The sequence below is a fragment of the Vombatus ursinus genome, unplaced genomic scaffold (genome assembly GCF_900497805.2).
Source record: "Vombatus ursinus unplaced genomic scaffold, bare-nosed wombat genome assembly UNPS02014799.1, whole genome shotgun sequence".
NCBI classification, from domain to species: Eukaryota; Metazoa; Chordata; class Mammalia; order Diprotodontia; family Vombatidae; genus Vombatus; species Vombatus ursinus.
In genome coordinates, this window is record NW_020954577.1 from 4,153,203 (window position 1) to 4,174,284 (window position 21,082).

At 41.2% G+C, this 21,082-nt stretch overlaps 1 protein-coding gene across 1 annotated transcript in view; it reads right to left on the reverse strand.

The window, feature by feature from the left end:
- The window catches only part of LOC114050592 (beta-chimaerin), a 291,310-nt gene that overhangs the window by 86,074 nt on the left and 184,154 nt on the right, over nucleotides 1–21,082 (reverse strand). Inside the window, exon 4 of the mRNA XM_027872407.1 lies at nucleotides 4,929–4,960. Within this exon, the coding sequence (XP_027728208.1) occupies nucleotides 4,929–4,960 (32 nt within the window). The remainder of the gene's footprint in view (nucleotides 1–4,928; nucleotides 4,961–21,082) is intronic.

Sequence of the window (21,082 nt, forward strand, 5' to 3'; positions counted from 1 at the left end):
CAGGGGCACTGCAGAGAATTCTTTGGTTCAGGTCGGAGCCAGAAGAAATAAAAGCTCCCTTTCCTATAGTGCTTCAGGGTTTGCAAAGATGCTTCGCTACTCAGTGGAGTTCTGCCCTGGTCATGCTGCCCTTGTGCCCCAAGATAGCTGATAAGATTGAATGGTAATAATTACTATTATAAAATTCTCATTTATTTAGTACTTTAAAGTTCACCCGAAGCAGCTAAGTGGTAGAGCAGATAGAGCAATGGGCCTGAAGATATGAAGATTCGAGTGCAAAACTTGCCTCAGATATTTATTAGCTGTGTGAGCCTGGGAAAGGTACTTAACCACTGCCTGCCTCAGTTTCCCTGATTGTAAAAAAGTGAACAACCTCCTGTGGTTGTTGTAGGGAAAACTGAAATCATACCATAAAGGACTTGGCACAGTAGCTGACACAAAACAGGTCCTTAATAAGCACTTGTTTCCTTCTCTTACGTACATTATTTCATTTAGGCCTCACAACCACTCCATATAGTTGGTGCTGTTATTATGATCCCCATTTTATAGGTAATAAAAAATAGAATTCATATGGAGCTTTAAGTTGTGAAAAGTATTTTACAAATATTGTCTCTTTTTATCCTCACAACAGGCTTAAGAAGTAGGTGATATTATAACCATTTTACAGATGAGGAAACTGAAGCAATCAGAGGTTACGTGACTCTCTCAATGTTACACAGCTAGTAAGTGTCTGAAGCTGAATTTGAACTCGGGTCTTTCTGACTCAGACCCAGCATTCTATCTACTGAACCACTTAACTGTCTTCGATGGCCTCTGAAGTCCCTAGAGTCAATGATAGCTACCTTCAGGTAAATAACCAGAAACGAGATGAAGCTCAAATGGAGAAATTCTGGTGACAACAGCATCTCCTTGGATATGGGTGCAGGAGTGGGGCCCCTGTATTCCTCTCCCACCTTCCTGCCTTCTAAAGACACTTTACTGGAACCATGGGCAGCTCTGATTAGACCAAAGGATTAGTCATGAACAAGTGATGATGTGAGATAAAACCCATGGAGGGCAGGCCTCCTTTATATGAAAACAAATCTTCCTGAGAAGAGGATGGGTCTGAGTTTACCGTGGTGTGTCAGTTGTATGGCCTTGCAGGTTAAACTCTGGGAGGTGTGGTGGGGTGCCCGAGTGATGCTCCAGGCTGAAAGTCAAGAGGCTGCATGGCCCGGGCTCAGGGCTCAAGGCCAGCTTTCAAACCCAAGTCATTTGAGGCTCTGGCTGAATTCTCCAAGGCCACAGCAGTGAGGTTATAAAAATGTAAGTGCTCTAATTAGAGAGAGGCTGCTGAGTTAGGACAGGTAAGTGGGCTATTAATCATGAAGGCACGACTGGCTGAGAGGAGGAGGGAGGGAAAGAAGCCCAGGGTTCAGCCTGAAACATGGACTTGAAGAGAAATTCCCCCATTAATTCCCAAAGGGTAGAGCTAAGAGGGCAAGTGATGAAGGATGCTCTTGACTCTTTGGTGGAGCTTGGGCTGGCTCTATGGTTCTAGCACCCCAATGTGACTGAGAGGGGCACATAATACTAATTGTATTCACTCACATTTATTCGGTATTTTAAGATTTGCAAAAAACTTTACATGCCTGATCTTCTGAGGTAGCTAGGTAGTAGAGTAGACATGGACACGGACCTGAAGACAGGAGAGACCTGAGTTCAAATCTTGCCTCAGACTCTCAGCTGCACGGCGGTGGCCAAGTCACTTCACATCTCGGGAACAGCTTCTTTATCCTTAAAAAATAAGGGAGGGTCACCCCTGATATCCCCTAAGGTCCCATTCCAGCTCCAAATCTATGATTTAATGCTCAATTCATCCTCATAACAACCTAGTGAGGGAAGTGTCATTATTATTGTTACTTACTATTATTGTTAACATCATTGTCATTATTACTTGTAATAATAGTAGCTAGAATTCAATTATCCTTATTTAAAATAATAATAGCTAGCATTTTTATAGCTCTTGAAGGTTTCCAAAATGCTTTACATAAATTATCTCACTTCATCCTCAACACTCTGCAAAGTGGGGGCTACCATTACACCCATTTCATAGGTGAGGAAACCAAGGATCAAAAATTCAGTGACTTGCTCAAGGTCACAGCCAATAAGTGTCTGAGGAGAGGAATTGAACCCAGAGTCGCTGATTCCAAGCCCCTCTCCAGTGGGTCACACTGGGGGCAACATAGAGGCGGACAACATGAAACCAAAAAGCTTCTGCACAAAGTTAATGCACCTAGGAAGAAGGGAAGTAATTCAGTGGGAAAAGAACAATCTTTGTAACAAAATTCTCCGATAAGGGTTTGGTATTCAAGATATATAAATAATTAACAGACTTCATATATGTGTGTATGTATAGAAGACAATTCATATATATGTATGTGTACATATCCATGTATACTCACACACACACAAATCCTGTGAAGTGGTTGCTTTATTTGAATTTGCACTACATACTTCCATTGGATTGGGACTACGTAATTATAACTTCAAATAATGCAAATTTAAAGACATTTGACCATTTCATGGAATTCCCTATTCATACTAATTGGGACATAGCTGTATATATGTGTGCATGTGTATGTGTGTGTATGAAACGGAAAGCTATTCTCCAAGAAGTATTTAAAAAGTACGAGCAAATAGGTCTCAAGAACGCAAACTATTCACAATCATATGGAAGAATAAGCCAAATCATCCAGAGAGAAATGCAAATCAAATGAACCCTCAGAGTTCACCTTGTATCCTGGAAATTGGCAAAGACAACAAAAGATGAAACCGATCAGTGTCAGAGGGGATGTAGGATGAGACGTACACTAGTACACTGTTGGTGAAGCTGTGCATCGGTATAACCATTTTGGAAACCAATATGGAATTACGCAAATAAAGTGATGAAAATGTCTATGTCCTTTGACCCAGAGACTCCATTACTGGCCTTCTGTCCCATGGACGCCATTGATAAGAAGAAAGTCCCCATATATACCAAAATATTTATAGCAGCATATAGCAGTTCCAATCAGAGCACTTAACATTTTTTTAACCTCAGTCATGTGGCCTTGGAGAATTCAGCTACAGCCTCAAATGGCTTGGGTTTGAAAGCTGGCCTTGAGCCCTGAGCCCCAGGCCATGAATCCTCCTGACTTCTGTTTTATTTCTTCTCTTTTTATACGAGGAAAGAATTGGAAACAAACAAAATAGATGCCCATTGATTCAGTAATGGCTAAGTACATAGTGGTATGTGAATAAATGAATGGAATATTATTGTGCTATAGGAAATGACAAATGGGATGAATACAGAGAAACATGGAAAGATCTACATCAAATGATGCTAAGTGAAGTTAGCAGAGCTAAGAAAACAATATACACAATGATTATGACAATGTAAACAGAGAGAACAACACAACATAAAAACAAAAGAAAAAGCTGCAAAATTATAAGGAATAAGCATGGCTCAAAAGAAGAAATATGAAGAGAGACCGCTATGCCTCCCCTTTATAGGAAAGGAGGTCCATAAGTATTGTACATTATACATATTTTTAGACTTTTTCAATATATTGATCAGTTATGCTGATTTTTTCCTCTTCTTCGTCCAACTCCTCCTCCTCCTTCTTCTTCTTTCTTTTTCTTCTTCTTCTTCTTCTTCTTCCTCTCTCTCTCTCTCTCTTTCTCTCTCTCTCTGCCTCCCTCCCTCCCTCCCTCTCTCTGTCATCTTTAGAAAAGTAGTATTTGCTATATGGGATGCTAGGGGTGGGAAAGGAAGAACAAGGATATTTATGGTGATGTAAAAACAAGACATCGATTTAAAAAAACCATAAAAAACCACACAAAGGCCAGCACCCAGTGTCTATTTTAGCAGGTACCAGCTGAAATGTCAGGAAACAACTTCCTAGCAATCAGAGCCATGAGAAAGTGAATGAGCCTTCCTGGAAGGCATGGACTTCCCCCTCCTTAAGAATCTTAAGCAAAAGCTGCCAGATTGAACACCTGCAGACTGCTGTTGCTGGGGAAGCAAATGGAGATACTGAGTGGAAAAGGAAAGGGAGGGAAAGGAAAAGAATGTTATTAAGGCAAGCCAAGGGAAACCTTGATTTGGGTCTTATACGGTTACATGGTAGTGACGAGGCTTTTTCTGATCATCCCATCTTCCATCGGCTGAACAGATCATGAGATCATAAGATTCAGGGCTAGAAGGGAACTCAGATGCCATTTTGTCCTCCTATGTTCTCATTTTACAGAAGAGGAAACTGAAGCCTTGGGAGGTTGAATTTCCTTCCTAAGGTCACACAGGTCCTACACAGGTGTACAAATAGGTTTTGAACCCAGGTCTTGGGACTCCAGAGTCAGGACTCTTTCCCCCATATCATGCGATTCCCATTGCTCTCCTGACTCTGCATTCCTCTGTACAAGTCCCCAAGAGGAAACTGAGGCTCAAAGAGGTGCGGTGATCTGCCCAAGGTCATACAGACAGCAAGCGTCAGAGGTGGAATCTCCATTGATTTAACTGCACTTAGACAATCCAGAGTTTTACATTAAATTTGAGTGAAAATGAAATAAAGGATTACTATCAGCCCTCAGTTATGGTACAGGGGCCATATTAAAGTCCAGAGGTAGACAACACTCAGTCATTGCCCATTTTGAAAGTAACCTGACATGAAGCATTTCCCCTTCCAACATTAATGGAAAGAGAACCAGCACCTGCATGCCATAAAGTAAATTTAGTACAAAGAAGTCTGATTACATTTACTCTTGATTGTTAGTTTCTTATAGTACGGCCACTGTGAAAAGAACCCATAAATTCTAGGATATTTCAATATTTAAGAACATACTGTATGACACACCGACTGATTACATTTTAAGTTATTAAAATAAAAAAAAAACAGTATAATACGTACTCTCTTCCATAATATTTTGGTCTGTTCTCCACCTATATTGAGAGAGAGAGAGAGAGAGAGAGAGAGAGAAAGAGAGAGAGAGAGATCCATTAATAATGCATTGGAATTCAAATCAGGGAGATTAAAATACCATTGAAGTAAACAAGGCAAGAATTCCAATGGCAACTTGATCACATTAAGGATCTATGGACTTTTTATACAGCTGACTGTAAAAAGAATGAAAAATATAACATGAGCAGCTTTGTTATTGAGTCATTTTTTCAGTCGTGTCTGACTCTTTGTGACTCCATTTGGGGTTTTCTTGACAGAAATACTGGAGTGGTTTTGTCATTTCCTTCTCCAGCTCATTTTACAGATGAGGAAACTGAGGCAAACAGGGCTAAGTGACTTGCCCAGGTTCACACAGCTAGTAAATACCTGAGGCCAGATCTGAACTCACAAAAAGGAGCCTTACTAACTGTAAGCCCCACATTCCATCCACTGCTCCACCTAGCTGCCAACCTGAGCAGCTTACAGATGCAGAATCAGGATGGTGGGAAGCTGTCATGGACCTAAGGAGCCCCTTTCCCTTGCCTCTGAACAGGGCTGCCTAAAAGGAGCTGTTTGTCTTCTAAAAATTAGACTAGAATCATTCAAGGAAAATAGAACACCACAATTAATGTCCCTTTCATTTCAACAGGAAAAAAAGGATAATTATATTCAATTATTAACTTGATTTTATAGAATAAAATCCAAATTGTTCAAGCATAAATAAAACTTAAGTATCTATTTCATTTTTCATCTGATTTTTCCATTATAAATTCACAACCAAACATGGCAATAATGTTTTTGTTCATGTTAATACTGGTGTTTCACTCATTTTATTTTACCTTATTTTCACTATATTTTATTTTTTTTTTTGTAATTCTTTTCATTATTGCTACCTTTTATTTTAGACCATGGTGCTTCTCTTTAACCCATCCCTACAATGGAAAGCCTTCCTAGCAACAAAGAAAAAGCATCTAAACAAAGCCATTTGATACAATGACCACACTTGATTATGTATATCGCATTCCGTATCCCTCCCCACCATTGAAAGCGGGAAGGTATGTTTCCTTATGAGGTTTCCAGGACCAAGATGGTTGGTTATAATTCATTAGAGTTCAACTGCTTTTTAGGGTTAGGATTTACATGATCACCATCATTGCCCAGATCGCTGCGACATTGTAGGCTCCCAGACTGAGGCCTAGAGGGGGCCTGTCTTGGTCAATCCTCTTATTCTACAGAAGAGGAAACTGAAGTCATAAAAGGTTACATTCCTTTCTAAAGGTCACGTAGGTCCTACACAGGTGTAGAGAGGTTTTGAACTCAGGTCTTGGGACTCCAGAGTCAGGGCTCACCCCCCCCCCCGTGTCACATGGATTCCACTGCTCTCCTGCCTCTCCTTTCCTCACTCTGCATCCCTATGTACAAATCTCCCCACATTTCTCTGCATTCCAGAGTATTCATCCTTTCTTATAGCACAGTCACATTCAATTATGTTATAGGAGCAGAGATTTAGACTTGGAAGGACCTCAGGGATCATCGCGTCCAACATCCTCACTCTATAGCCAAGGAAACCGAGGTCAGAGTGGTTAAGTTACTTGCCCAAGGCCACAGATGGGGCCAAAGATGTGGAGGGATGAGATCTGAACCCAGGTCATCAGACTCAAAATCCAAAGTATTCCCCTCTGATGTTACTGCCTCCCTATCTAGAAATGCCTCCACCACTAAAGCTTAATTCATGCCCAGCAGAAAGTGGGATGGGGATTACCCTGGTAAAGGGAAACCACTGAAGAAAGAAGGGGCTGAAGGCTCTAAAGATGAATGTCTCAACTTCATGAAATCACGGAGGGAAACCTTGCTTCCCAGAAACAACCAACATACACACTCATCATCTAGGCATTTGCAAATATGTACTCATTTTCCTGTGCATATTATGAGGAGAAACTGCTGAGCCACAAGAGGGATTTATGGTCCTGCATATCCAAAGTACTGATGCTTGTTTGCTCAGCTTCATTTGGAGAGGGAGCGAGATCTAAATAGAATCATGGACAGACAGATGTAGCAATTTCCACGGAGGCATTTAGTTCATCACCTGATTTCTCCCCTTGCCAGGAATGTCTTACTAGAGAGTGGAGAGTAAATGGGGAACTCATTTGCATTTGAAACTCTTTTTCAAACTCTTTTTTCATTTCAAACTCTTTCATTTGTATCACCTGATTGATTTTTAAGGTTCTGTCATCCTCTGATGAACCTGTCATTTTTTATTCCCCACTAAAAGAGATGTCTGTGACAATAAGGTATTGTGGAAATTCAAATAAAGGAAAGCCAAGAACTGCAGATATTTGCACATATCTTGAGGTAAGTAGCTTGGTCAATGTTTTTAGAATATTAGCACCTGCTTTGCTTCCTAGTATGGTATTTTGCACATAAGACACTCAATAAGTGACTGCCAAATTTAATCAAGGCACTTCTTCACCTGCTCTCCCCCCCCACCTCAAATAAGCATGACTCCCCCTTCCAGTGAATTTGTGGAAAAGATAACCCACTTTCTTATGGTCAATAATTTAAACTTCAAGTGATTTCAGCTAAGGGGGCATGAGCGCTATCTTTCTAAATTTAAAGCCCTTCCTTCACAATCCGGCTCCAGTCTGCCTTTTCTGACTCATTCTACATGCAGCCCCTTCCCTCTCCAACACTATGGTCCAGTCAAACTGACCTACGTCATATTCATTCTCCCATCTCCATGCCTTTTCTCAGGCTCTTGCCTATTCTGGGATGTACTCCCTCCTCACCTCTGCCTCACCAAATCCCTAGCTACCTTCAAACTTCTGCTCAAGACTACCTCTTCCATGAGGCCTTTCTTAATTCCTCAAGGATGTTAGTACCCACTCCCCCTGAAAACTACAGTGTGTTTACTTTGTATGTAGATGTGCATATAGAACGCAAGCTATTTGAGGGCAGGGACAACAGTCTCTTTTTTGTCTTTTGACTTTGCAGTACCTACTGTAGTGCCAAACACATAGTAGGTGCTTTAAAATGCTTGCTGATTAATCAATTAAATGAGCCATAAAACATAAGCCAATTCTGTCTCCTTTTATTCTCCTCTTTGCTTCAATGTAAAAGATGACCAAGTGATCTTGAAGACTATTGGTTGCTTTTCCTTAGCTAATTATTCAATTGACAAGTATCTATTGTGAACTGACTATGCTCAAGACATCATGCTAGGTGTTATTCATGAGTCAAGAGCAGGTCTATGGATGGGGGCAGGGACAAGGTCAATAGAATGCTGGTATTTTTGACACAAGGAAAGATTTGAAGATTTGTTGACATGGACAGAGAGAGTGGGGTTGGGAGTTGAAGGGAAAGCAGATGATTTTGAGGTCAATGTCATGCTATTGATTTACATTGAGCTGCCTGGTCATTAAAAACCCTGGGTCTTTTTTCACAAGAATTGCTGGCTAGCCACATCTGCTCCACCCTGTACTTGTAAAGTTGACTTTCTGAACCCAAGTGGAAAGACTTTGTCTTTATGTTGTATTTGCTGTTCCTCATACACAGCACTCTATCTCTTGACTGTGCATTTGTCCTGCCAGGCTGTTCCCCATACTCTCCCTCCTCACCTCCCATGCCTATCTTCCCAGGCTTCCTTGAAGTCCCAGCTAAAATCCAGTCTTTTGACAGAAGTCTTTCCCTAGTCCCAGCCCCAGAAAGCATTCCCCTAACATTACCTTTCAATTACACTGTATGTACGTAGTTGTTTCTCCCATTAGACTGTGAGCTCTCTGAGGGCAGAGACTGCTTTTTGCCCTTCTTTGTATCCACAAAGCTTAGCACAATGCCTGGCAGATAGTAAACATTTTAAAAATGCTTGTTAACTGACTATTAATTTTTGTCTTATTAGACTCATCCCATATAACCACACCCATGTATATATGTAAATGCATACATATATATACCAACATATTTCAGTTGTGACCATTTTTTCTTTATATCCCAGCATTTAGGATAGTGCTGGAAACCCAGTAGACACTTACTAGATGCTTCTTGAATGAATGAATGAATGAATGAATAAATGAATGAATGAATGCCTGACATTGACCTGAAATGCCATCAAAGAATGAAAAAATAATTTGAAGAGCTAACAAAAAAATTTTGGTAAACAACACTTTGCCACAGGAAACCATTCAAGAAAAATCTACGAAGGCAAATAAATTCCTGGGGGAACTGAGGAAAGAGAAAGATCAGTGTGGATGGGTTTGAGCGATCTGGGAAGTTGATAATATAATGAGGAGCTGATAATATAATGGAAAAAAACCTGAGAGTGTCTGCCTACAGGGAGCTTGTTGTGTGCATGTGTGGGAGTGTAGAAGTGAGAGCAGATTTGAACTTAGGTCTTACTGATTCTAGAGCCAGTGCTATATCTACTTTGTCACCTAGCTACTTCTGCTGTTAAATGAAAACTATATTTAGACAGAAGGGAAGATTAATCTGTAAATGAGTTTATTTTTTTTGTAAGGTTATTCCCGTAAAGGTAAATGCAAACTCATGTTCAATGAAAGGTAATTTAATGAAGATTGCTGAGTCCTCTGTAAACAAAGTTTCCTATTATTGAAAAAGACAGTTTTTCTAATCTCTCAGTAGCTGGTAAATGTTAAGTTTTCATCTACTAGAATTCATTAAAAAGGAAAAAAAACAAATTTTAAAGCCTTTTACATACACCAGCTAGAGCACCGATTTTCCCTCAGAATTCATTAAGTGGAGTGGAGATGTTTTTGAATCGAGCTTAGACTTATGAATGTTGAGTCAATTTAATTCTGAGGGAAAATATGAGGATTTCACTTCAAATTAGAAATTCTGGTTCCATCTTGAGGATGGGAGAAAAGGAAGGGACAGAATGGTAAATTACACACTAGAGACACAGTAACTCAGTCTGGAATGAAAACGTGCAAAACCTAAAACTGATTGTTTGCTTTTCACCCAGAATCTGCTTCTTGTTTTTCTTCAGACCTTTCCCTTGAAGCCTTCTGGATCTCTCCAGAGTGAAGAGGAGGCAGCTTGTTCATTGTCTCCATTGGAATATACCCCAACAATATAATAGGATGTTATTGTGCCCCAAGAAATGACAAAGGAGAATGGCTTGAGAGCAACCTGGGAGGATTTCTATGAACTGATGCAGAATAAAATGGGCAGGACCAGAAGAACTGTTTACACAGAGGCTGCAGAAACCTTGTAAAAGAAAGACTTAAACTCTGATCGGTGCAATGGCCAATTACGACACTAAAGATCGATAAAGATGTGCTAGATGCCTCTTGACAGAAAGATAACCCACTAGACTGCAGAATGAGACTTGGCAGATATTGCCAAGGTATGGATTGACGATACTAATTTGTTACTAGGGGGGAAGGGTTTTTTTGTGAAAAACTAAGTATATTTCCCTTCATCCTATCCTACCCCCCCATTTATTTTATTCTCTGTTTTGACCCTGTCCCTCCTCAGAAGTGTTTGCTTCTGATTATCCCCTCCCCCAATCTGCCTTCCCCTCTATCATACCCCTGCTCTCTTGTCCCCTTCCTCCCTTATTTTCCTGTAGGGTAAAATAGATTTCCATACCCCATTGTGCATGTTATTCCCTCCTTAAGCCAAATCTAATGAGAATAAGATTCACTCATTCCCTCTCACCTTCCCCCGTTTCCCCTCCACTGTAAAAGCCATTTTTTTGTCTGTTTCATGTGAGATGATTTACCCCATTCTTACCTCTCCCTTTCTCCTTCTCCTAGTATAATCCTCTCTCACCCCTTAATTTTATTTTCCAGATATCACCCCTTCATCTTCAACCCACCCTGTGCCCTCTATCTATCTCTATATCTATCTATCTATCTATCTATCTATCTATATATATATATATACATACATATAATTTTTCCCTCCTACTACCCTAATACTGACAAAGGACTCATGAGTTACAAATATCATCTTTCCATGCAGGAATGTAAACAGTTCAACTTTAATAAGTCTCTTATGATTTCTCTGTCCTGTTTACCTCTTCATGTTTCATTTGAGTCTTGTATTTGAAAGTCAAATTTTCTATTCAGCTCTGGTCTTTTCACCAAGAATGCTTGAAAGTCCCTTATTTCACTGAATAACAATTTTTTACCCTGAAGGATTATACTCAGTTTTGCTGGGTAGGTGATTCTTTGTTGTAATCCTATCTCCTTTGCCCTCTGGAATATTATATTCCGTGCCCTTCGGACCCTTAATGTAGAAACTGCTAAATCTTGTGTCATTCTGATTGTGTTTCCATAATACTTGAATTCTTTCTTTCTGGCTGCTTGCAATATTTTCTCCTTGACCTGGGAACTCTGGAATTTGGCTACAATATTCCTAGGAGTTTTCCTTTGGGGATCTCTTTCAGGAGGTGATTGGTGGATTCTTTCAATTCCTATTTTGCCCTCTGGTTCTAAAATATCAGGGCAGTTTTCCTTGATAATTTCTTGAAAGATGATGTCTAGGCTCTTGTTTTGATCATGGCTTTCAGATAGTCCAATACTTTTTAAATTCTTTTTTTTTTTTTTTAGGCAATTGGGGTTAAGTGACTTGCCCAGGGTCACACAGCTAGTAAGTGTCAAGTGTTTGGTCTGAGGTCAGATTTGAACTCAGGTCCTCCTGACTTCAGGGCCGGTGCTCTATCCACTGCGCCACCTAGCTGCCCCTACTTTTTAAATTCTTTCTCCCGGATCTATTTTCCAGGTCAGTTGTTTTTCCAATGGTTTATTTCACATTCTCTTCTATTTTTTTCATTTTTTTGGATTTGTTTAACAGTGTCTTGATTTCTCATAAAGTCACTAGCTTCCAATTGCTCCATTCTAATTTTTAAGGAAGTATTTTCTTCAGTAAGCTTTTGGACTTCCTTTTCCATTTGGCCAATTTTGCTTTTTAGGGCATTCTTCTCCTCATTGGCTTTTTGGACCTCTTTTGCCATTTGGGTTAGGCTATTTTTTAAGGTGTTATTTTCTTCAGTTTTTTTTTTTTTTGGTCTCCTTTAGCAAGCTGTTGACTTGTTTTTCATGATTTTCTTGTATCACTCTCAGTTTTTCCTCTACTTCTCTTACTTGCTTCTCAATTCATATTTTTCTTGGAGGCTTTGTATGTAGGAGCTTTGACTTTGTTGTCTTCTTCTGGTTGTATGATTTCATCTTCTTTGTCACCAAAGCAAGATTCTAGGGTCTAACTCTTTTTGTGCTGCTTGCTCATGATCCCAGCCAATTACTTGAGTTATAAACTCTTTGTCTTAACAAAGAGTTTATAACTACTACCTTAGTAGGAGTCTGTTTCCAGTGTGGAGAATGTACTGTTCCAAGCTTTAGGGGTTTTGTGCAGCTGTTTTCAGAGATACTTCTAGGGACCTGTAAATTTTCAATTCTTCCAAGCGGCTATGATCAAGGGCAAGGTGTTTACTCCTTTCCTGGCCTGTGCTCTGGTCTATGAGTGACCACGAGCACTCTTTTCTGTCTTGGAACTGTGAGGAGGATTCTCTCTCCACAGCCACTATAAGCTCCACCATGCCAGTGCTCCTCCTTGCCCCAGGACCGCAACCCAGAACTGTGACCCAGATCCAAGCATGGGCAAAGCAAGAGAATCCTATACCAGCAGAGAGATCCCTGCAGTACCCTTCTGATCAGCCACTTGATTCCCCCTCAGTCTCTGGGCTGGAAGCTCTGGAAGCAGCCATCTCCCTGGGGCTGAGCTCAGGGACTGGAGCTGAGACCACCGTACTTCTCTCTCTCACCGCAGACACAGACTTTTCCCACTGACCTTCTAAGTTGTCTTTGGTGTTCATGGGTTGAGAAGTCTGGAAACAGCCACAGCTGCCCGTGATTCAATCCTCTGAGGCCTGCTCCAGGTTCGCTGAGGCCTGCGTACCCATGTCAAATTGTGCTCCTCTCCCCGCCTGGTGTGATATACCTTTCCGATCAACCATCCAGGTTGTCTTCAGCTGGAAATTTGTTTTACTCTGTCTTTTTGTGGGTTCTGCTGCTTTAGAATTTGTTTAGATCCATTTTTATAGGTATTTGGAGGGGCTTAGGGTGGGGGGAAGGGTTTTAAAATTTTTTTATTATGAGTAAAGAGTGGGAGTGGTGAGGTGATTAAATAAAAAGGAAAGATCATCAGTGAAACATTTTAATAATTTTTTTTAAGACAGAGCAGAGGGAAGTATTGGAATAATCAAGTTAAATTTAATATATACTTTTAAAACTATAAAATAATATATTTGTGAAGCACTTTGCATACCTTAAAGTGCAATGTAAGTGCTAGCTATTGCTCTCAATAATAATATTATTATTATATTATATTATTATTATAATATGATTATAAACCAAGTTGTCCTAAAGGATATGAACAAAAGTCTAGTTAAATAGTATGCTTAGGAATGGATGGATGGCAATATGCACTTTTGGAGAAGATACTTTTACCAATGAGATCACAGATCGATGAGTGTAGTCATGGTGTCATTTACAATCCTTTTCCTGTTCTTCTTTGGGTATGGAAATGCTCATGTTTGCTGACATCTGTCAAGTCATAATAATTAAAAATATGGCTCTGGAATCTCATGGCTATGGATACCCTCTCTAATATTACACATTGGGGAGCTACGTAGTGCCATAATGCAGAGAGTGCTGGGCTTGAAGTCAGGAAGACTCATCTTTCTGAGTTCAAATCCAGCCTCAGATACTTAGCTATGCGACCCTGGGCTAGTCACTTCACCCTGTTTGCCTCAGTTTCCTCATCTGTAAAAGAAGCTGGGGAGGGAAATGACAAACCACTCCAGTATCTTTGCCAAGACAGTAGGACACATTGAAATGACTCGACAACATTACAGATCAAAACCCATCTATGCCTCCCCATCCTGTAGGACTGGACCTTTGTTTATGTCCTTCAATAGTGTCCCACTGGGCGTACGTACACTGAAGGACTGAGGACATTCTTTCTTCCCCTTCCCACCAAGATCATCTTGAATTTCTTTTGGATGTATTCCTTCAAGTACACGCGTCGTCTCTCCTAACAGGACGCAAGCTCCCTAAAGGCAGGGATCCTTTCATTTTGGTCTCTGTATCTCCAGCTCCTGGCACAGTTGGCACTTAATAAATGTTGGGTGTTTGACTGATCAGCCTGATGCCGCGGAACTAGCAGTGGTGCACGAGGGCTGGCCATCCCTTCTCCTTCTCTTTGCCACCACTGAGGGGTAACTGGCCATCTTTTCTTGTTTGTTTCCCTGGTCAGACATTTCTCTGCCAACATCCTTTACACTGCTTTTCTCGTGCAGTTACTTGTTTATAACGTGTCCCAACTTGTCCACACCCGTCATGCTTCTCCCTCGGCCTCTGGGCAACTGTCAACATTCACAGACGGCGGCATTCCATGACTTGCCGACATAGCACACAACAGGAAGAATACTGGTCTGCAAAGATAGGCTTTTTCATCTATATAAATATTTATAGTGCTTCTTTTTGTGGTGGCAGGGCCTTAGAAACTAAAATGGGGAGACTATGAATTGGGGAATGGCTAAACAGACTATGACATATGAATGCAATGGAATAATATTATGTCATAAGAAGTGGTTACAGGGATACTTTCAGAGAAATCTAAAATGACTTTGCATGAATTGGTTCAAAGTGAACAGATCCAGAACCTCTGATAAAGTAACAACAACGCTGAAAAGATAAATGACTTTGGAAGCCATAAGAACTCTGAGCAAAGCAGTGACTAACCATGATGCCAGGGGATGAGTGATGACACCTGCTACCCTCCTCATGACAGACAGGTGATGCAGGAGATACATTTCTTGGTCATGGTCAATATGGGAATTTGTTTAGCTTGACTCTACATATGTTACAAGGATTTTATTTTTCCTTTATTTTTTTCCCCAATGGATGGGAAAAGAGGGAGAGAAAATAAATACTTGTTAATGTATATATATGTGTATATGTGTATGTGTGTATATATATAATATATGTTATACACACACACATACACACACACACACACACACACACACACGAAACAAGCCTTTGTTTCAAGGAAAGCTTAGCATCACCAAGGTACAACACAGCTTTCCAAGCACTCTATGCCATTGTCCTCCTGGTCAATGCTGGGCCAGCTTTTGCTCCATTTGAACCATCTAAGGTATATACACCAATGGGCACACTCTCTGTGGGTCATCCCTCCAACTGCTTGCCATAGTCCGGACAATGGGCAGTCATCTAGACCTTATAATTCCATTAATGTAACCTAACACGAGATGCTCCCCTTGGAAATCTTTCCAAAGGAAGTCATTAAAATAAAACAAATTTTGCTAACTCCAAAAACAAATAACTAAAGGAACGCGATAAAAGGACTAACTTAATAGGAGGTAGGGAAAAGGAAATATCTGTCACTCAGACTTGAGAAGCCAGATTCTGTTTTTAAAAGGCAAAACAGTGCTTTGAACTTTTGTGGAAGCAGTTAAGTGCAAAAGCAACCCTCACAGGATGGTCGAACACAGAACCAACCACAGGAAAACCTCAAGAAGTCTCATTGGTGGGGGAAACTCCCTTTTGACTTTGGAAGAAGGTAAAACTCATTTTTAAAAAGTGCTTTTATAACTTTGAAGTTTTATGTCCCTACCCCTTGGATGGAGAGCAGGGAGGAAGGAGGAGAGCAGCTTGTAGTAGAGATTCAAGTGTGGCTAAGAGGAGGAGGGAGTGTCTGCCCAGCCAGCAGGCAGCATAAGCTTTGAGAGCTAGGAAGGGACCTTTGAGTTCAACATCATCCTCTCCCCGGAATCCAATAGGGTAATTAAAAGTAACAACTGATATTTGTATAGTCCATTAATGAGCCTCACAAAATCCTACCAGGTAAATACGTTAGGTCTTATTTTCCAGGTTTACAAATAAGGAAGTGGGGGCCCAGAGAAGGTGGGATTTGCCCATGGTTACACAGCCAGTGGCAGAGACTGGATTCCAGCCCAAGTCTTCCTAACTTGAACATCAACGCTTTGGTCATTATGCCACGCTCCTTCCATGGTTCCAAGGTCAAACCATAACCTATAACTTATTCTCAAATCAAAGCCATAAGTCTATAGAGTCATTGATCTAAGGGTTAAGGGAGGAAAACAAGATTTGAATCCTAGAGCAAAGTATCTAAAGAGCAAAGAGAACATGGAGTGAGTCCAGGAAAATCCCACAGAGGGTGAAGTGCAAGGCATTGATTTTCTTCACACGGAGAATTCATCTGTGGGAGCCTCATTCTTGAGTCACAGTGTGTTAGTAACTCCCCACCTCCCCATCCCCAAATCAACTGAAGCAATAAGGCAATGCAGCCGGGGGCTCGGACACTCTCCCTCCTTCTAGAAGCCTCTCTGGAGCCCAAGGCTCTGTGTTAGTGGGCTATCATTGGAAGAAGTCTTTCTCTCACTTCAGGGTATATAAATGGGGCACAGGTTTCCATGTTTTTCCTCAGGTGCATGGCCCTTCTAGTCTACCATGTCAATGAGGTGCCTTGTTGCCTTTGTGAATACAAGATCTATTAGCAAGTATACTCCTCTCATCTATTCATGATTAGTGGACACAGGCAGAGGTTCAGGGATACAATTCTGATTGAGGTGGGTCCAATGCAAAAAAAAATCCAGGGAAATAGATTAGATGCACAGCGAGACAGGTAGTCTTGAACCCAAATCTTGGTGCTCACTACTTGCATGCCTTGAAAAGATCTGATTTGTCAATTTCTTGAATGGTTTCAGGCAACTAGCCAAACCCGATCTCTGCCACATGAAGGCACCCCAGCGGTGATGTGTCAGTCAGTTTTCCATTTACACAGAGCTTTGGCTATTTGCAACGGTAACAAACCAAGTTGATCTAGGTAGCCTCCAACTCCTCTAAGTAGACATTGATCATTGAAACAAAACCTGGGTGAGGAGAAGAACAGGGAGGGTAGAACCATAGAGTGAGTAAAAGAGTGAAAAAGAGTATAAAAATAAGTGAACTGTTCTACTAGAGGAGAAATTTGTGGTAGGCATTAAAGCTTTCATTTTCAATTCAATTTTAGAAGTCCTTCCTTGTGCCAGGCACTGAGTATACAGGAATGAAAACCATCTCACTCCATGACATATGGGCACTAGTGAAAGGATGAGGGATGCACAGCCTGAAAAGGAGAAGAACTAGGGGATGTGTGATATACAGTATCATCTTCAAGATTTTGATGGGTCGCATGGGAGAGAAATTAGCTTTATTCTGTTTGGCTCCATAGGGTGATACATTACAGAGAAATTTAGGCTTGATATGAAGAAACACTTCTTAATGATTGGAACTGTCCAAGAATGGAAAGGGCTACCTCAGGGAGTGATGGATTTCCTCACATTTAAAGCCACTGAGGAAAGGGTTGTAATACTTTGTTGGGATTGTTGTAAGGGGGGGTGGATTACTTTTTAGGAATGGGTTGGACTACATGACCTTTAAGATCTCTTATAACTTTGAATTCTGTGGTTCTATGACATCTTCTAAGAGACCATGTAGCACCAGAAATACTGCTCAGGGGCGTTCTATTAGTGCACTCTATCCATCCAATTGAGGGCAACATGTCATTGAGAAGGGAATTTTTACCTAAAGGGCAGTGAGATAAACTGGTGTCTCTAACTGAAGATGAGAGGGAAGATACAGTTGGAAAATATCTTTAAGGAATAAGCACATGACTTTAGAGGCAAAAGGGTATCCAGCATAAGGCAGGAAATGAACCACCATCAGAGTGCTCACAGCCACTAGGATGACGTCATACACCGGGGTTGGGCAGGCCTCCAATGGAATCCAACATCATTACTAACCACGGATAAGGGGAAGGGACTCAATGCTGCAACAGGGCTTCCCAATGAAGTCCTAGGTCTGAGCATGTGCCTCCTAGGACCAAAACAGACTGGATATACCAGCAGATTCCATAAAGCCTGCATGACCACCAAATTCCTGAGCGATGACATATAATGTTTTCAACAGGCCCACATTTAGCGAAGAACTGGGAATGAAGTGGATGTCCATCAAGTGGGGAATGGTTGAACCAACTGTGGTAATGGATTATTGCCTCTCTGCCAGAAACAATGAATGTGAGGAATTCAGAGAGGCATTGAAGGAGTAGTTTGAACAGATGATGAGGGAAGTCAACAGTAGAAGAAAAACAATAACTACAACAATGTCAATGGAGAGGACAAAAAAAAAATAAAATCAGTTGCTACGCTATTATAATGACCAAATTTTCCACTCCCACACTCCCACTCCCTCCAAAGATATGAGAAAATGAACCTTCCTCCCTTCCTTACAGAGGTGGGTGATTGTGGCTATGAAACACGGCATACGCTGTCAGATTCAGTTCTAGATTAGTTTTGTTGAACTGCCCAGGTCAGAATCAGAGAAGGTCAAAACTCCTGTGTCAATCGATAGAGGGATAAGGCCATGAGTGACCCCTGTACTTCCAACCTGGGTCGGATAGGGAGAGCCAGTCTTTAAAAAAAAAAAAAGGATGTTAGCTGTGATGCTAATGATTGATGATGGTGGTGAGATTGAGGCAGGAGTGTGCTACCCACCTTCAAGAGAGAGGTGATGGACTCAAGGCACACTCAAAGACATTCATTTCTCAATATGGCCAATGGGTGGCTTTGTTTTTGGTGACTCCATTCACTTATTGCAAGAAGAACTCTTATTTTTATTTTAGTGGAGGGAAAGTTGGCAGATATGGGAGATAACAATAATGATATTGAAGAAGAAAAGAAAGAAATAGCCATCAATGAATCACTAAAAATATACCAGAGAGAGAGGAGGGAAGTTCATAAGGGGACCCAGACAAGCAAGGTGGTGTTGAAATTACTATGCTGAATTGGGAATATTCTTTTAAAAAGCAATCTATTCATGGTGGAGAGTCACAATTTCATGTGTAGCTCTATTTTTCTGTTATTTGTATGGAAGAATGTTCAGAATGTTCAGATTTGTTGATGTTTGTCAAGTTAATAATAATAACAATGTTTTGTTTTGTTTTGTTTTTTAAAGAAAGGGCTTTTATATTACGTCAAACCTTCCTTTCAGGGACGCGTTTAATTCGCTGCTGCCCAGGGCACATTTGAAAACCCAGCCTTGGCCCACCCTCATGCGAGCTCTTGGCCAATGCTCAAAGGTCTTTTCATTTCGTTGTGGTTCCCATTATCTACTTGTGTGCTTATATTTCCTAGAACATCTCTTGCTTCTTTTGGGGGCAGTGAATCATGCTAATTTTAAAAAGCATGCAATATTGATGGCAACGGGAAGGAAAAAAGCACCATGAATTAGGGAACAGAATGGAAAGAATATTTAGTTCAACTCAACAAACATTTGGTAACCCCTTCCTCTCTCCCCATTATTCTGGGTACTGGGAATACAAAACCCAAAATGAAACAGTCCCTGCCCTAAAGGAGTTTATACTCTGCTGGAAAGATACAGATAACTGGGACATGAGGGGCTGGACTGAGGGTCAGGAAGAGCTGAGTTCAAATCCCACCTCTGAAACTTCCCAACTGTGTAACCTTGTGCAGGTCACTGAACCTCAGTTTCCTCATCAGTGAAATGAATGAGCTGGAAGACACGGCCTCCAAGTCCCTCTTCAGCTGTAGGTGTGTGACCTGCAGCCTTCGCTTTATAGCATTTTGCGAGGATCGAATGAGATGATGTCACAATAATAGTAGCTAGCATTAACTTAGGGCTTTAAAGTTTACTAAGCGCTTTACAAATATCATTTCATTTGATACTCATAACAACCATGGGAAGTAGGTATTATTATTATCTCCATTTTACAGATGAGGGAACTGAGGCAGACAAAGGTTAAGTGACTTATCCAGGGTCACACAGCTAGTAAGTGTCTGGGGCTGGATTTGAACTCCTGACTCTAGGTCAAGCATTCTGTCCCCTATACTTCCTGGCTGCCTTATGTACGTACTTACAGCTCTATATAATTGTGTACATAGGTAAGGATAAAACAGGATTTTTAGAGGTGGATGAGAGCATTAGCAGCTAGGGGAATCCAAGAATCCTCCATGGAGGAGGTGGCAGTTGAGCTGAGCCCAGAAGAAAGATAGTTTAAGTAACCACCCACCTCAAAATAGGGCCTGTGACATGCCTTGGACTCGGCAGAAATGGAGGCTCTTACCACAGAGTTATTAGCTATTAGTTCAGAGAAATCCTAGGTCCCAAAGGCAAAGGTGTTTCTGTCCCAGAAAAGGCGAAGCCAGGGCATGCACCTCCAGAACTGACAGTTACAGATACAGAAATCAATTGTCCCGGATCAGTCTGCAACACCCTGAGGTGTGTAAGGAAACGCACAGTCACGCATACGCCTTTGTACCTCCTGGAAGGCTTAATTTCCTTCTAGGAGAGATAGGGAGATAAGAAGGTCTGTGCAAACAAGGAAAAGACAGATGCCATCTTCAGGGCAGGTTTTCCGGTCAGTCCAACAATGCGTTCTTATCCACGAGCCAGAAAGTTATAGTGTGCATCCCCTGCCAGGTGGATGCGGGAACAACTCGCTGTTCCAGCCGGTGGGGCCCAAACCCGGCTCTCAGAGGCAGGGCATTGATGGTGAGCAGGACTCCTCAGGCTCAGTGCCCGCCCCCCTTCAATTCAGTCATTAATCACCTTATGGAGTTGAAGAGAGCCTCCTTAAGTCTGTGAGCAAGACTTTCACCCAGGAAAGGATGTGTTATAGAATCATAGCCTTTTAGGACAGGGTCACCTATTCCAGGGATTATTTTATTTTATTTTATTTTATTTTTGGCTAGGCAAAGGGGTTAAGTGACTTGCCCAGAGTCACACAGCTAGTAAGCGTTATGTATCTCAGGTCGGATTTGAACTCAGGTCCTCCTGAATCCAGGGCTGGAGCTCTATCCGCTGCGCCACCTAGCTGGCCCCATGAACTAGTTTTTTAAAAAATATTTTGATGACTGTATTTCAATAGAATTGGTTTCCTTTGTAATCTTCTATTTCATTTGATATCTCGTTTGTACACAATTGTTGGCACGTTCCCTCCCCATTAGACCGTAAACTCCCAGAGGGCAGGGATTATTTGTCTGTATTCCCAGGACTTAGCAG